General features: G+C 43.9%; 1 protein-coding gene across 1 annotated transcript in view; it reads right to left on the bottom strand.

The window, feature by feature from the left end:
- The window catches only part of LOC107730047 (NACHT, LRR and PYD domains-containing protein 12-like), a 48,763-nt gene that overhangs the window by 11,463 nt on the left and 19,985 nt on the right, over window positions 1-17,315 (bottom strand). The window contains 2 exon segments of the mRNA XM_016540780.1: window positions 815-988; window positions 4,063-4,236. Coding sequence (XP_016396266.1) covers window positions 815-988; window positions 4,063-4,236 — 348 coding nt within the window.

Raw genomic sequence — 17,315 nt, forward strand, 5'->3', positions numbered from 1 at the left:
TACTTCTAATTCGTGACCGGCATTTTGTTTTGTTCTCTCTCTGCATTCGTCACTAATCACGCAACGCCAACGTTCTACGTCATCCATCGGAATGCCTTCCACGTATGAGAGATGGCTGAAGTGAGAATAAAGTGTTTATTACGTTTGTAATATGGATATTTTTCTTACGAAAACGTATGGATTCGCTACAGGAGGCCTTTATTCATTCCCCGGAGCCGTGCGAGGCACGTTTTATTACGGAGGCGCACACTTTATTTCACGTCTTCTGAACTGTTGAGAGCAAAAACCCGCTTACTCCCATTGAAAGGCTTGGAGGGGCCAGGACAATTTTTAATATAACTCCGATTGGATTCGTCTGAAAGAAGAAAGTCACATACACCTAGGATGCTTTGAGGGTGAGTAAAACAGGATAATTTTTATTTTTGGGTGAACTAACCCTTTAAGTGTATAGGTGAGAAAATTTACTTAAAGTATCGATCTTATCAGGCTAGTATCGATCTGATACCAATGTCGGTATCGATACTATCGATATTAGGATCGATCCGCCCACCCCTACATAGCACAAACCCTGATGTGCAGGATTGTTTTTATTTTGTATTACTGTTTATTTTTTGGCCTTGCCATGTGAGGTTTAATGCATTTGTAATTGATGCAGTTAAATTAGAAGATATTGCTCAGATTAGACAATCAGCTCATTTGGGTTTTAATGTTAAAGCTCATAAAAAAGATAAATGAAATTGAGTAATCTGTTTGATTTGGGTAATCATACCTTATGTGTATCAAATTAACATATAAAAACATCTGATTCTCAAACCTCAGTTTGTTCAGCTGACAGTTTGGGCTCTTCATTCCGTCACAGAGCAGCTTCACTCCTGAATCCCACAGGTCATTGTTACTCATGTCCAGCTCTATCAGACAGGCGTTTGATGATTGTAGAGCTGATGCCACAAACTCACAGCACTCACCAGTCAGATTACAGCATGCCACTCTGAATAACATAAAAATAAGTTTACACATACGTTTATAGTTTAAATGATCTCACAGCTTCATCTGAGTTTGAGAACAATAACATGATAGACCTTAAAGATTGTATTATTTTAACTGTATACTAACCAGTCACAATATAAATTTTTATAACTGTTGACAGATTAAATAAAATCAGGATGTCATGATCTCATTTCTCATGCTATTTAGCATATTCTGTAGCTTATGTAGCTTTTACCTGACAAGCATCTAATAACTCTCCATCATATCCTCTTAGGCTCTTGTTTTCACTTGGTCATGAATAAATCATATGTTGCATTGTGATATAACCACAGGTTCTGCACTCTAATGGGGTATATGACAAACGTCACATGACCAAACCAGAATCCTGGTGTCATCACATCCGCTTGCCAGAATGTAACAGTTGTCCGCTAAAGCCGGGCTCACACTACAGGAGTTTTAAAATCCTAACCGATTATGAAATCTGGTTGCAGCACACACATAAGGAGAATCTTTGCAGATTATCTTCCCTCAAATCTTAAACATGCACACACTACAAGATTTGAACATCGTGGCGCATCACACACTACAAGATATTATTAAGATTATCATGCCAGAGGGAGCGCCTCAAGTGATCTCACGCTGCAGATGTCATTGATATTTCAGTGATGTTTACAAATGTTAGCTAGTGTGCTAGCTGCTTTCTACACTCACCCGGTACATTCAAAACTGAGGCGATTTCACTCCAGCGCTTCTCTTTCTCCTTACGGTTGTGATACGTTTTCGACACATTATACAGACAGTCACACTGAGCAGCGGTGGAGCTGAAGGAGTCTGGACACTGAGCAGCGGTGGAGCCTGGGAGCTTCCTCTCCAAAGAAATCAATGAAACCCTCATCCTTTTCCACTTGCTCCTCCACATCTATCTCCTCCAGCAACTGAGAGGTCCTATCAGAGGTAGGGCACATGTCCTCCAGGGGCTGACTATTCTGCCTCAACAAGTACTGCACTCTATCATTCAATCGGTGAATGCCTCACATTACCAGAAAATCCGCGCCGAACATCGGGAGCGATCGAGGGGCTTGACAAGATTTTTGCTCCGATTCTCGGGAGGGGGAAATCGGGGCTAAATCGGGTTAAAAATCCTGTAGTGTGAGCCAGGCTTTACCTAGCAAGTTTTTATACTATTGTGATTGTTATCCATATTATTATTTGCATTTTGTTTTGATACGGTTAGCCACCAGATTCTCCTGTCAACCCTATTGGCAAAGGGCATCTCAGGAACCGCACGCCAGTGGTTTGAATCTTACCATTCAGATAGATCCTTCAAGGTATCTTAGAGAGGTGAGATGTCCAATTCGCAAAATCTAGCTACTGGGGTGCCTCAGGGCTCAGTACTTGGACCACTTCTCTTCTCTGTCTACATGGCATCACTAGGTTCTTTCATTCAGACACATGGCTTTTCATATCACTGCTATGCTGATGACACTCAACTCTACCTCTCATTCCATCCTGATGATCCGACGATAGCTGCTCGCATCTCAGCATGTCTAACAGACATTTCTTGTTAGATGACGGACCATCACCTTCAACTCAACCTAGCTAAGACCCATCCCACCTAAACCCATCACTTTATCAAAATTTCACCATCCAGTTAGGCTCATCAACCATAACTCCTTCAAAAACAGATAGAAACCTTGGAGTTGTGATTGATGATCCGATTCTCGGGAGGGGGAAATCGGGGCTAAATCGGGTTAAAAATCCTGTAGTGTGAGCCAGGCTTTACCTAGCAAGTTTTTATACTATTGTGATTGTTATCCATATTATTATTTGCATTTTGTTTTGATACGGTTAGCCACCAGATTCTCCTGTCAACCCTATTGGCAAATGGCATCTCAGGAACCGCACAGTTCTATCAAACCTTTACAATTAATCCAGAACGCTGTAGACCTTAATGCGCAATGCCAAGGAGTCTCAATTCCAGCATAAGTTTCCTCCGCTTCTCAAATGATGAAATGACATCTATCTACCGGCAACCAGACCAACCATCTGGGAGAGAACACAACAGCCAGAGGAGGAAGTAACTGAAGAGGAAAAGATGGATGTTAAAGTTCTGCTTCAGTTCCAAACCAGAACCATAACTTTCGATTTAGCATGTGAGAAAATAGAGGCAGGTGATGGAAGAACTACAAAAGAGGCTGTAAGAGCTTACATTGAAGCAATAATTTGACTTGGTTTGGCTGCTGGTAGAGAGCAGTCTTTCCAGGCAAACAGGCACAGCTCCCTCTTTTAAGTGTTGTCACCCAATTTGAGTGACATCTGTGGAAATGAAATGTCTACTGCAGACTGCCATGTTTCTCTTAATTACCAAATTCTCATGTCTCGCATTACGAATCCACATTTTTCTTAACATTTCACCTTTTGGGAAGCGGTGGAAACTTATGCTGGAATTGAACTTCCTTGGTATTACGCAATGAGATACACAACATAGATCACTGTTAGGATTTTCCCACTTCTGGTACTTTATAGCTCACAAAGACAATTTTTAATACAAATCAAGATATTAAAATAAAAAAGTAAACAAAATACAAATTATAATGCAAATAACAATAACAACTAGCTAGGTTAAGTGGATAACTGTTACATTTCTGCAAGCAGATGCAATGACACCAGGGCTCCAGTTTGGTCATGTGATGTTCAACATATACCCCATTAAAATAATGTTACCACTACACTAATAATTCGGTTCCATTTATAGATATATAATATGTTTATTTACATTTTAATCAGAACATACGGAGAAATATACTAATGTTTAACCTCTCTCTGTAGCACCAACCCTGATGTGAGGGACTTTTTTTATGAAAAAAAAAAATCCTATTCCTATTTATTTTTGGTCTTGCCATGTGAGGTTTAATACATTTGTAATTGATGCAGTAATATTAGGAGATGTTGCTCATATTAAACAATTAGCTCATTTTGGCTTTAATTTCAAAGCTCATAAAAAAGATCAATTACACTCAGTAATCTGTTTGATTTAGTATCAAATTAACATAAAATCACATCTGATTCTCAAACCTCAGTATCTGCAGCTGACAGTTTGGGCTCTTCAGTCCATCAGAGAGCAGCTTCAATCCTGAATCGCACAGGTCATTGTTACTCATGTCCAGCTCTATCAGACGGGAGTTTGATGATTGTAGAGCTGATGCCACAAACTCACAGCACTGACCAGTGAGTTTACAGCCTGCCAATCTGAATTAGATAAAACAAGTTAACACCGCCATTTATTGTTTAAATGATCTCACAGCTTCATCTGAGGTTGAGAACTATATAGACCTTACAGATTGTCTTATTTTAACTGTATACTAACAAGTCACATTTTTACTATTATATATGATTTCCCATTTAATGCAGTATTCCAGTTAAAAATGGAGTGCACTAAGGCGGGGGACAATAAATCGATGCATTGTGTTTCGTGGATCGATTCTGAGATTTTCGGAATGCATCTCGATTCTCTATGGAATCGATTCTGAACTTAGTTTTTAACAGCAGATGGTGCTCTAGGCTAGTTTTTAACTGCACACTCAAATGCTCACAAAGAAGAGTGCTTGTGCGTTCGGCTGAGTAATGTAAGTGTTTAAATGTACTTGCACATCAGCTTTTATACTTTTATGATGCGAGATTAATGTAAACACAGCCCACTGTGAACATCCTTGTAATTCACTCCAACTTTTTTGAACTTTATGAATGATTATTTTAGATTATTTAAGTGGTGCGTGTGTAAGGAACTGGAAGCAAGCAGAATACGGCTGTTTCTAAAGCATGCAGTGCCATCTGCTGTTAAAAACTAAGCTCAGAATCGATTCAAAAGAGAATCGCGATGCCTTCGGAAAATCTCAGAATCGATGCAGAATCATTTCACGAATTTGCGATGCATCAATTTATTGTCCCAGCCTAGAGTGCACTATAAAAAAAATTATAGTGTAGTAACTACATTCCTGTATAGCTCTATATATAAATGTATAGAGGGCCGTGTATTCCATAGTTATTGAGAACATTTAGTTTTTTTTTTGTTTTTTTTGAAGTGAAGCTGAAGTGTTTTTGCGTTATGATTACAGTCAAACCTGTTTAAGACCTAGCTCTGTAATATTTGCTATTTCTGGTAACCCAGTTATTACTTCAGAATCGATGCAGAATCATTTCACGAATTTGCGATGCATCAATTTATTGTCCCAGCCCTAGAGTGCACTATAAAAAAAATTATAGTGTAGTAACTACATTCCTGTATAGCTCTATATATAAATGTATAGAGGGCCGTGTATTCCATAGTTATTGAGAACATTTAGTTTTTTTTTTGTTTTTTTTGAAGTGAAGCTGAAGTGTTTTTGCGTTATGATTACAGTCAAACCTGTTTAAGACCTAGCTCTGTAATATTTGCTATTTCTGGTAACCCAGTTATTACTGTGAACAAAGCAGTTGGAATGCAGGGAAGACTGGGTGGTGGTGGGAAAGACCGCACCGGCGATGAGGGGATGGTGACCCAACCCACTAGTCTCCGTGAGAGACACCCGAAACTCACCACAAAGACAAGTAGAAGTCAACCCGTAGGCCCTCCGAGAGGTGGGGTGAATAATTGGCCTGACCGATCACACGGCAGTGTTAATTTTGACAGGCATTTTTTATTTAGTCTTAGTCTTTATCTTGAGATGAAAATGCTTAATAGTCTTAGTCACATTTTAGTCATTTGAGTCTTTCATGGTTTTAGTTTAGTTTAAACTAAAGACGAGAGGAAATAGAGCGTTTGAAGTGGCTGGTCCTACTCTCTGGAACAACTTACCATCTCATATCAGAATGGCCTCCACTCTACCTGTTTAAATCTTGTCTAAAAACTAATCTTTTTACTTTGGCGTTTATTAATTGATTTCGTTATAGTCATGTTATGTGTATTTGACATTATGCTATTAATATTTTACTTATTGTATTTGTACAGAGTGTACAGCACTTTGGTCGGCTTTTAGCTGTTTTTAAATGTGCTTTAGAAATAAACTTGAACTTGAACTTTAAGTCGACGAACAGTCATTGCATTTTTTTTTTTACACTTTTAGTCATTACTTTTAGTCAAACTGCAGTTACTAACATTTATTTTGGTAGCTATTTTATATGTAGTCTTCAAACAAAAATAGTAATTAATTCTTCTCTCTTTAGACCAAATCAATTATGCTTATGAGAAATTTGAATCAAGGATATAATTCGGAAAAAAATTGAATAAATGACAATTTTCATTTTTGGGTGAAATATCCCTTTAACAGTAGTAAAAAAAGGAGCAAGGCGAGAAGCAGACTACAGCCAAAAGAGATCACCGGCAGAGTCCAAGCAGTTAGGGCAGGTTTTGGGCATGGAGAAATCCCAAAGTTCTGGTCCGAGGCCAGCAGGAAAGAGAGGAAGGAGCTGGTTGTTGCCGAGGTGACGAACATGGAGAAAGAGCGTCAAAAGGTCAAGGCTGTATCGCAGGGATGCCAGGGGAACTGGATGGCGTGGGAGAGCATAGTTGCTAGAAACATCAGCTTGGCAGACCTATGGAAGATCCTGCAGGCAAGGCTCAGTTTTTTGATTAAGGCGACGTATGACACTCTCCCCTGTCCGCGGAACCTGCGCCTGTGGCTTAGCCAGGAGAAATGCTGCTCTTTGCAACACCCCGAGTGCAAGCCTCCATCACATCCTGGCTGGCTGCAAGACAGTACTCTCGCTACAGGTGGCAGCATGGCCAGGTCCTTAGAAGGCTGGCAGAGATCCTGGAGAGACAGAGGCAGGAAGCGAGCAGAGGGCATTCCACACTAGTGGACCGTCACATCCAGTTTGTTCAAGAAGGGGTAGGTGGCAAAACCACCACTCCGAGAGTACCACGGAGACCAACCATCTTGACCGAGGACTGCAGCATGATAGATGACCTGGGCAGGAAGCTCCAGTTCCCCACTGAGATCACCAGCACAAGCCTGCATCCAGACATAGTGATGTGGTCCAGCAGCTCCAAAACTGTACGCCTTGTTGAGTTAACCATTCCATGGGTTGCAGGGAGGTGGGATGGAGAACCACCATTTACCCGGTTGATGTGGAATGCCGCGGCTTCATGGGGACATCAGCTGTCCACCTCATGAGAGATCTGAGAGTGTCAGGAGCAAGCCTTTGAAGAAGAAGCCTGAGAAGAGTAGCTTTTGGCTCCGTATAAGGAGAAAGGACGTGTTGGGGCACCACCTAGCATGTAGTCATGCTGCAAGGGGTGACAGGGAGACATCCCTGTCACTAGCCCACCACAAGGAGGCATTCTGGGTTTAAAGGGGCGAAATGTAGATGAGTGGTGATACCCGGCTGATGACCTTGCAGCTTCGTAGGCACCGGAGGAGGTGCATCAGGCAGCAATGCCTTAGCAGTTTAAGACCTACCGGTTTAATATGATGGAGAAAGCATATTGCGACCCATAATCGAATTCAAATATCAAAATTCAATAAAAATTAAAAACAAAAATCAACAGGAATACTTGATTAGAACTAATTTCAACCTCTTATTTGAACCCCCCCCCCCCCATGGCGATAAGATCTTCAATATGTGTTTAATCATACCATATTAAATCAACAAACATAAACGCATCTGATTCTCAAACCTCAGTTTCTCCAGTTGACAGTTTGGGCTCTTTAGTCCACCATAGAGCCGCGTCACTCCTGAATCCCACAGGTCATTGCTATTCATGTCCAGCTCTATCAGATGGGAGTTTGATAATTGTAGAGCTGATGCCACAAATTCACAGCACTCACCAGTGAGTTTACAGCCTGCTAATCTGAACAGAATAATACAAAATAGAACAATTACACATACATATTTTCATTTATTGACAAAAGTTGGAATATTGCAGCAAGTTAGCTCAAAGATAATTACATAAATAAAAAAATACATTGTATAAAAACTAGTTATAATTAATTATAAATATTTAGTTCAGCTGTAAGTATTCACGCAATGTCTCAGTGTTAATCATCTATCAGTTCTAAGAAATGTTAATGGGCTACCATACTTGGCAGTCACTTCACTATTCACTACATTTGGCATAGGAAATGTGTTAAAGTTTACAGAGTAAAGAATTAAAGCATGAAGTCATAGCAAAATTTAATATTTAGCAGATCTACAGCCTGAAGGAAACATCAGTTTCTTAGTTCAAGCACACCTTTGTGAAAAGGCGTAAATGGTACTTAATGTAGCAATTAATAAGTTTTTTTGCATCTCGCATCTCGCATCAAATTGTGCATCTCGCCTTTTTGAAAGAGAGTCCTACTGCAATTTAAGGCTCTAGTTGATCTTAATCAAGATTTTGATAAGAAAGAACCAGTTTGAGGGAGAGGATCTTTGATGAATGTAAAGACTGGGCCACAGCCTGGCACAAGCTTAGGGTATGACAAAGACCTTCTCCTGGAATTCCTGAATCCTAGAACTGCCAAATCCCCTTGATCTTGTGGTCAGTGATCAATGTGTAAGAAAATGTACTTTTAGAGAGAAGTTTATGATCCTTTGACTTCAAGCATGGTGTTTTGCATTTGTAGTTTGCTTGGATGTTGATGAAGAAATTACTAAAATTATTATGTTGATAGGTATCAATACATAATGTAAAATATCATTAATGCACTGAAAAAAAAGAAACTGATAGATACCAAAAATGGTATAACTGTGACCTTGATTATGTAAGTAACATTAAAATATTAATTCAAAGAATTTTGATTAATACATGGGCAAAACACTATGAAAAAACATATGATTACAGAGGGAAATTGAATACATGATTGCAGATAAGTGGTTATATTGAGCGTATAGAATTAGAATGGACTGTATAGAAAAAGGGTGCATTTGTCTGTTTCAATTTAGAGTGAAACTCTACATTCCTTTAAGTCAGGGGTTCCCAAACTTTTCAGTCCACGACCCCCAAAATAACAGTGCCAGTACCTCAGGACCCCCACTTTCCTCTGAGGTGGTTAAAGTATACAAACGTTTTGCACTACGGCACACATGCACTTATAGCATAATGACAACGCAAAGGAACACAACAGTCTAACAACAATAATATTATTTTACAGTTATTTACTCATTACTTTCATTTCAACATTAATCTTACCTAATTAGTTGGGTGGGCAACATGCTGGAGTACAAAACTATAACTATTAACTTATATTTTTTTATTTATGGTTAAAATATGCTATTTCTAATCCTTTAAAAAAATATTATTAATTCAATTATTTCTGGAAATCATCTTGCATCTTGCTCCCCTACTTTGGGAACCCCTGCTTTAAGTTGTAAACCAGTCTTATCTTGATGTTGTGTGTTTGTTACCATAGTAACCAGAGGCCTGGTTCAGCTTGGATGTTATTTTGGGGGTAGTTCACAGAACTCTAACACATGATTTGCTTGTTTGGTGTGTTGTGCATTATTCGTTAACTATAAAAATCGTTACATTATCTTGTTTCATTTTATAAAGATAGATGTTCTATTGAAAATAAAGGTGAATTCATATTGTTAACCCGTTTCTCTCTACAACCATTTGCCAGGTAAAATACAGTAGTTATGGTGAAAATTTTAATTTTTAACATCAAACTCAAAATCTCATAATGCATATAAAATAAAACAGGTTAACAGTGTATAAACATCAAACTCATCAAACTGTGCTCTCATTCTTTAATTTTTATCCCCCTGTACATCCCCAATACAGATCATTTTAAAGTAGCTTCACAGTAATACATATGCATATGCAGCAGACGTCACTTCCTGTTTGTTGCTGCCGTGTGTTTTGAGTTTGAGCTCCGTCAAGTTAATTATTTGTCTAATTTTTTATCTTAAAATCAATTTTATACACCATCATTTTCGTTTCTATAACGTGTGAATATATCCCCGATCGTATTCTACAACAAAAACAATCAGAGCTGGATCCAGAACACCTGAGAAGAGATGATGCCAACCCCTCAGAGGACCTCAGATGATGCCAACCCTGAAACAACATACAGAACTACCACATTTTGCTATAAGTTTGATTGCATCATATAATAATTGCTGTTAATGGTGTTCATCATCTGTTTTATTACGTCTTAAATTCATTTTTCCGTACATTTCTGCCATATGTACATTAACTGACAGTCACCACTGATAAGCTACCACTAAATATTGTAGAAATTTAATTTGCTGTAAAGTTGCTTTGCAATGATTTGTATTGTGAAAAGCGCTGTACAAATAAACTTGACTTGACTTGACTTAATACATATCTTTGTATTACATGTATGTATATTTTGATCTAAATACTTGTGGCTTGAAACGGATGGAAGATTGACCGGCTTATGCTGCAGTTATGTGGATGTACACATCACCACTAGATCTACAAATAGACACTTCACAGATTTGACTATTCAATGAATGAATCACAAATTTTTATATGGGTCATTCTACAAAAGCTGCAAAATGCTGTCCCCCATGCATATTTAAATATATTTAAATAACTGACACATATTGACCAAAAAAAAAAAAATTTCACAATGAAGAGGCAACATGAATAATTTAAATAACTTTACATATTTTTAAATAAAGTGGTTTATATGTTCTTCTCAATTGAGTGCCACGTCCCCCAGTCTAACCATCAAAATGTCAATTAGAAAATAATCAACTATTTTTTTTTCATATTTCTTAAACACTTTATCCTAATGTGACTTGTCAAGTTCTTATGAAATTTAGATAGCACATATTTTATGCCTTTTAAAAACTTTTTATAGAATTAATGTAGTAAGAAAAAGTCTCGTTTACGTATGTAACCCTTGTTCCCTGATGGAGGGAATGGAGACGTTATGTCGTGACGACATATGGGGTCTTACTTGGGAGCCTAATCATCTCTGAGTTTAAGAGAAAACGCCAATGAGAATTTGCTAGTGGATTTTGCATGCTGAGCCACTCCCAGCGCAAATTCACTGACCTTGGTACTGAAGGGGACCAACGGTGAGTACATCGCTGCTGGAGAAGGCCATGCTGTTGTTCCGTCCACAAAAAGATTTTTTGGAAGGGATTTCAAACTTTAGTGAAAGATTGCTTCAAATCTTACGGAGACCACATCCTACCCGCAGGGAGGTGACATGTGGAGATACTGATATGGACTGACCCAGGGTGCAGTACTACATATTGAATGGTTCTCTGAGGCAGGTCCTACCTTAGAGTAGGGATGGAACAACTGCCAGAAGAGACTGACAGAGCGGGTTTGTCAAGGGAAGACACAGGTTTACCGAGAGGGAAACCTTACCATGGAAGAATACACATATGGGATTACCCGTAGGGAATCAAGCCATATGGACACCTAGCCCAGTACAGGGGCTGACCAGGACTCCGAGCATGCTAAAACCAGTACTGGGCCTGGCGTCAGACTGCTCCACCAAGTCTGACTGCCGGGTGTGCTGGCCAGCGCAAATTCACTGACCTTGGTACTGAAGGGGACCAACGGTGAGTACATCGCTGCTGGAGAAGGCCATGCTGTTGTTCCGTCCACAAAAAGATTTTTTGGAAGGGATTTCAAACTTTAGTGAAAGATTGCTTCAAATCTTACGGAGACCACATCCTACCCGCAGGGAGGTGACATGTGGAGATACTGATATGGACTGACCCAGGGTGCAGTACTACATATTGAATGGTTCTCTGAGGCAGGTCCTACCTTAGAGTAGGGATGGAACAACTGCCAGAAGAGACTGACAGAGCGGGTTTGTCAAGGGAAGACACAGGTTTACCGAGAGGGAAACCTCACCATGGAAGAATACACATATGGGATTACCCGTAGGGAATCAAGCCATATGGACACCTAGCCCAGTACAGGGGCTGACCAGGACTCCGAGCATGCTAAAACCAGTACTGGGCCTGGCGTCAGACTGCTCCACCAAGTCTGACTGCCGGGTGTGCTGGAGGATGCTCGACCAGGGTTCGCCAACCGGGGAACTTACTGGGAGGAAAAAAGGCACTCGCATCCCCGTGTGAGGGGGAATGGCGCAGCAAGCGTGACACCGAGCCAGTTCTTCCCGCCAATTACCTGTTACCCAACACACGGGAAGAAACTGGCTCTACACGGAGGTTGTAAAACTTCGCGAAAAGTGTTAGGTGTCGCCCAGCCCGCAGCTCGACAGATGTCTGCCAGAGAGGCGCCAACGCCCAGGAAGGGGCAACACTCTGAGTGGAGTGAGCTCTCACCCCCAGGATTGGTACGCCAAGGCAATGGCATCCACTATCCAGTGGGCCAACCTCTGCTTGGAGACAGCCTTCCCTTTCTGCTGACCTCCAAAGCAGACAAGGAGCTGCTCAGAGCTTCTGAAACTCTGGGTGCTGTCCACGTATATGTGTAACGCTCTAACGGGACACAGCAACGCCAAGGCTGGATCTGCCTCCTCTGAGGGTAGTGCTTGCAGGTTCACCACCTGATCTCGGAAGGGAGTGATGGGAACCTTGGGCACGTATCCAGGCCGGGGTCTCAGGACAACAAGAGAGTAGGCCGGCCCGAACACAAGGCACTCTTCACTTACCGAAAATGCTTGGAGGTCGCCGACCCTCTTGATGGAAGTGAGTGCGATCAGGAGCGCTGTCTTAAGAGACAGGAACTTCAGCTCAACTGAATCCAGCGGCTCACTGGGACCCATCTGAAGGTCAGTCAGGACAACAGAGAGATCCCAGGAGGGTATCACGGTGTCCTAGGAGGATTCAACCTTCTGGCACCCCTCAGGAACCTAACGATTAGGTCATGCTTCCCCAGGGACCGGCCGTTCACTGCATCGTGATGTGCTGCGATAGCAGCAACATACACTTTCAAGGTGGAGGGTGACAGCCTACGCTCCAACCTTTCTTGCAGGAAAGAAAGCACGACTCTAATCGAACATCTCCGGGGGTCTTCTCAGCGAGAAGAACGCCAATTCATGAACAGACTCCACTCCAAATCATAGGCTCGCCTCGTAGAGGGAACTCTAGCCTGAGTGATAGTGTCTACCACCGCTGGTGGCAGATCACTTAGGTCTGCCGAGTCCCGTCCAGGAGCCACACGTGGAGGTTCCAGAGATCTGGACGCGGGTGCCATATGTTGCCGGGCCCCTGAGAAAGAAGGTCCTTCCTCAGGGGGATGCACCAGGGAAGGGCTGCCATGAGGAGCATGAGTTCTGAAAACCAGGTCTGGGTGGGCCAGTAAGGCGCAACCAACAGGACCTGTTCTTCATCCTCCCTGTCCTTGCACAGTGTCTGTGCGAGCAGGCTCACTGGGGGAAACGCATATTTGCGTAGAACCCGAGGCCAGCTGTGTGCCAGTGCATCCGTGCCCGGGGGGGCTGGGTCAGGGAATAGTACAACTGACAGTGAGAGGACTCATGGGAAGCAAACAGGTCCACCTGAGCTTCCTCGAATCGACTCCAGATCAGCTGGACCGTCTGGGGATGGAGTCGCCATTCTCCGGGGAAAGTGAGCTGTTGTGAGAGCGCGTCGACCGCATGATTGAGCTCCCCCGGAATGTGGACGGCACCCAGCGATTTGAGTCACGCCTGACTGTAGAGGAGGAGATGGCGGGCGAGTTGAGACATGCGACGAGATCGTAGACCACCCTGTTGGTTGATATACGAAACAGCCGCAGTGTTGTCCGCAGACAGTTAATGTGCCAAAGCAGTCGAGGTCCTGTCCAGGTGGTCCCATATGAAGCAATCCGAACAGCGTGACTGCGGCTGCGGATGCCATATGCCCCAGGAGCTTCTGAAATGTTTCAGTGGTACCACTGTCCTGCCTCTGAAGGAACTCAGGCAGTTCAGCACTGACTGGGCACGTTCGTTGGTGAGACGTGCCGTCATACTTACCGAGTCTAACTCCAAACTGAGATAAGAGATTCTCTGCACAGGGGAGAGCTTGCTCTTCTCTTGGTTGACCTGAAGCCCCAACTGACTGAGGTGCACAACCCCTCTCGTGACCGGGCCATGATGAGCCAGTCGTCAGGATGCCCTGATCCTGATGCCCACTTCCCATAGTGGGGCAAGGGTGCCCTCTGCGACTTTCGTGAAGACAGGGAGAGCCCGAAGGGGAGGACCTTGTACTGCCATGCCTGACCCTCGAACGCAAACAGTAGGAACGGTCTGTGACGAGGAAGGATCAAGACATGAAAGCGCACATCCTTCAGGTTGATCCCTGATCCAAGATAGGTCAAAGGCCACCGCTTTTCTTGGGTACGATGGAGTAAGGGCTGTATTTATTCCTTCCCTTTCTAGCTTGTACTTATTTGAACAATGCCTAAAACTTGGTTCTACAAGCACTTCCTGTGTTTGTTTGCCTCTTTAAGAAGAATCGCTTTATGTATTCCCCAATTGTAAGTTGCTTTGGATAAAAGCATCTGCAAAATGACTAAATGTAATGTAAATGTAAAACCCCTTCCTCATCTCAGCTGGAGGGACCAGCTCGATTGCATCCTTCATTGATAGGACAGCAATGTCCTCATGCAAGACAGAGGCATCTCGGAATGCCACCGAAGTCTCGAGAACACCATTAAACTTGGGAGGTCGCCTGGCGAACTGAATTGCGTAGCCGAGTCAAACCGTCTGAATGAATCAGCAGGACGGGTTGGGCAGTGCAAGCCACGCTCCCAAACTCCGTACCAGTGGCACCAAAGGGACAGTCGATGTACCTGCAGTGGTGCAGCGATGGGGAGTTGTGCTGGGTGGCCCAGAAGGCATCGCGTGCTGAGTCATCACAGCAAAACTCCCCGTGTCCCCGGAGGGACTGGCCAGAGACGCGTGGAGAGGCGTTGCGTCTCTGAACCGCGATCTCTTGGCCACTGGCGAAAGGGGCATCGTGAGAGTGAGGAAGTGGTGCGTCGCTTACTGTTGACCCACGAGCCTTGCAACCTGGAGGAAAAGGAAACTGCTCTTTCTTGGACAATGTGGTTACCCGGAACAGAAAGAAAAGGAAACAAAAGATTCTCTGCCCGGCCCTCCTCCGGGGGAAGGAGCGGTGCTGTCCTCGCCACCTCCTGAAGAGCAGTCTCCCACATCTCCGGGTTTCCCGTGTCAGGGCTGCTTCGTCGTCATCTTGGAGGACTTAGCGACTGGATGTGGGGGGTGCCGATCTCCTGCGTGGGGCTCGACGGTGTCTCAGCACAGGGCGGAGCCGGAGTGGAGGATGCAGGAGGGCGCCCACGGCGACGAGCAGGCTGAGACACGGCCCATGACGGAACGGGGGCAGCTGGAGGATCACGTCAGGGCATGATGTGCTGTATGGCCTCAGTCTGCTGTTGTACTGCCGAGAACTGCAGACAGTGTCGCCACACAGACCAGCCTGAGAGATGGGAGCATCAAGAAAGCGCATTTTGTCAACGTCTCATCTCGACCAGGCTGAGCCAGAGATGGCGCTCCTGGACCACCAGAGTGGACATCGCCTTCCCGAGGGACCGCATCGTGACTTTTGTCACCCAGAGGGCGAAGTCAGTCACCGTGCGCAGCTCCTGAATCAACCTTGGGTCAGTACTACCCTTGTGCATTTGTTAAGGCCTTGGCTTGGTGAGCTTGCAGGGCCTACAGGCTTTGGATGGGAGACGCAGACTATTCCCCCAAGTGGCGGTGCTTTGCGGGCACAGGTGCACCGCAATCACTCTCTTCGCCTGGGAAATGTCAACGCACCCCCTAGCTGCCCCGCCATCAAGGGTAGTAAGGACGGAAGAAGGAGACGAGCGGCTTCTGGCCGTAAAAGGGGCCATGCACGACTACGTCACTACCTCATGCACCTCCGGGAAGAAAAGAAACCAGAGCAGAACGCGGTTGTGAGCCGCACTTCACAGTGAGAAACCAATCATCCAGCCGCGAGCGCTCCGGGCTGGGCGGTGTATTCACCTCCAACCTGATGCTCACAGCTGCCCTGGCAAGCATGGCCGTCAAATCTGGGTCGATTCGGCAGTGGCGACAACACCCGAGGGGGGCAGCCCCGCCGAATCTTCATCCTCGGAGGTCAATAGCCCATCCAACGATGATGCAATCGACATCTGATCCCCTGGCGGCACACCGAATGACATGCTGGGACTGCCATAAGACAGCCCAGCAGAATCACTCAGCAGCCGCACAGGAAAAGCGCTGCGGAAGGGGTGAGAGGTTCGTGGGGCGTGGCCCGGCAGAAAAGGTCTCACTGTCACCCTCAAATCTCCCAGAGCACTAGCCGGCGTTCCTCGTGGCAGAGAAACCAAAACGGGTAGTGACAGAGGGGTCTGCTCCGTTCCGTGCTTTTGCCGTGTTTTGCAGGTTTTGCCGTGCTGCTGAGTGGTTTGTGATTGTAGCTCCGTGTAGCCTCGCTTTTCTGTTGAATCTTACTATCACTCTCTGTTGTTTAAAGTGATAAAATATAACTTAATTCCCACCATATTTCTGATATTATCTATCAAACTAATCTGATTAATTTTGATCGTTCGCTTTTATTCTAAAACCGCAAGTGCAGCACGCATGCATGCTTTTCATTCGCGTTTCCATTCGCGTCTATTGCTGTTTTCTTTTCTTTTCTTTTTTTTCTTTTTTCTCGCTCCGTTTCTTTTCTCTCTCGCGCCGTTTTTTTCACGAGTTCGTCAAACAACAGTGGTAAGTCAGAATCATTCTTCAATCACGGTGAGTAATGGCTTCTTCTCCTGCTATTGCTGTTTGCACCGCTTACCACATCTTTAGTTTATCTCTCTCTGTCGGCAACGAGGGATTCACATGTGATTAATGCAGGGAAATAGTTAGGCTGACAGAGAAGATTTCAGAATTAGATACACGCATCCAAACTTTAATTGAGGACAGTAAGAATGTGAGGGCTCTAGATACGGCTTTGGATGCGACTAGCTCAGGGAGTCCTATACATTGTTCGGTTCCGGGAACAGAGCCAGTGCAGCAGGGCAACTGGGTGACTGTGAGGCGCCGTAGTCGCGGGTCAAAACACCGCTCTACCGTTCCGATCAAAACATTAAACAGGTTCTCCCCACTCAGTGACGCACCCACTGAGAAACCTGATCAAAGTGCTCTAGTTATTGGCGATTCTATTGTACGGAACGTGAAAATAGAGACACCAGCCACCATAGTCCAATGTTTACCGGGAGCCAGAGCGCCTGACATCTTGGCAAATTTAAAAGTGCTGGCTAATGCTAAACGTAAATACAGTAAAATTGTTTTTCACGCCGGCGCTAGTGATGTTCGACTTCGCCAGTCAGAGATCACTAAAAATAACATTAAGGAGTTGTGTGAACTTCCAAGTACAATGTCAGACACTGTAATATGCTCTGGCCCCCTCCCTGCTTACCGTGGTGA

Source organism: Sinocyclocheilus rhinocerous, unplaced genomic scaffold, assembly GCF_001515625.1.
Source record: "Sinocyclocheilus rhinocerous isolate Xijiao unplaced genomic scaffold, SAMN03320098_v1.1 scaffold1119, whole genome shotgun sequence".
NCBI lineage: Eukaryota > Metazoa > Chordata > Actinopteri > Cypriniformes > Cyprinidae > Sinocyclocheilus > Sinocyclocheilus rhinocerous.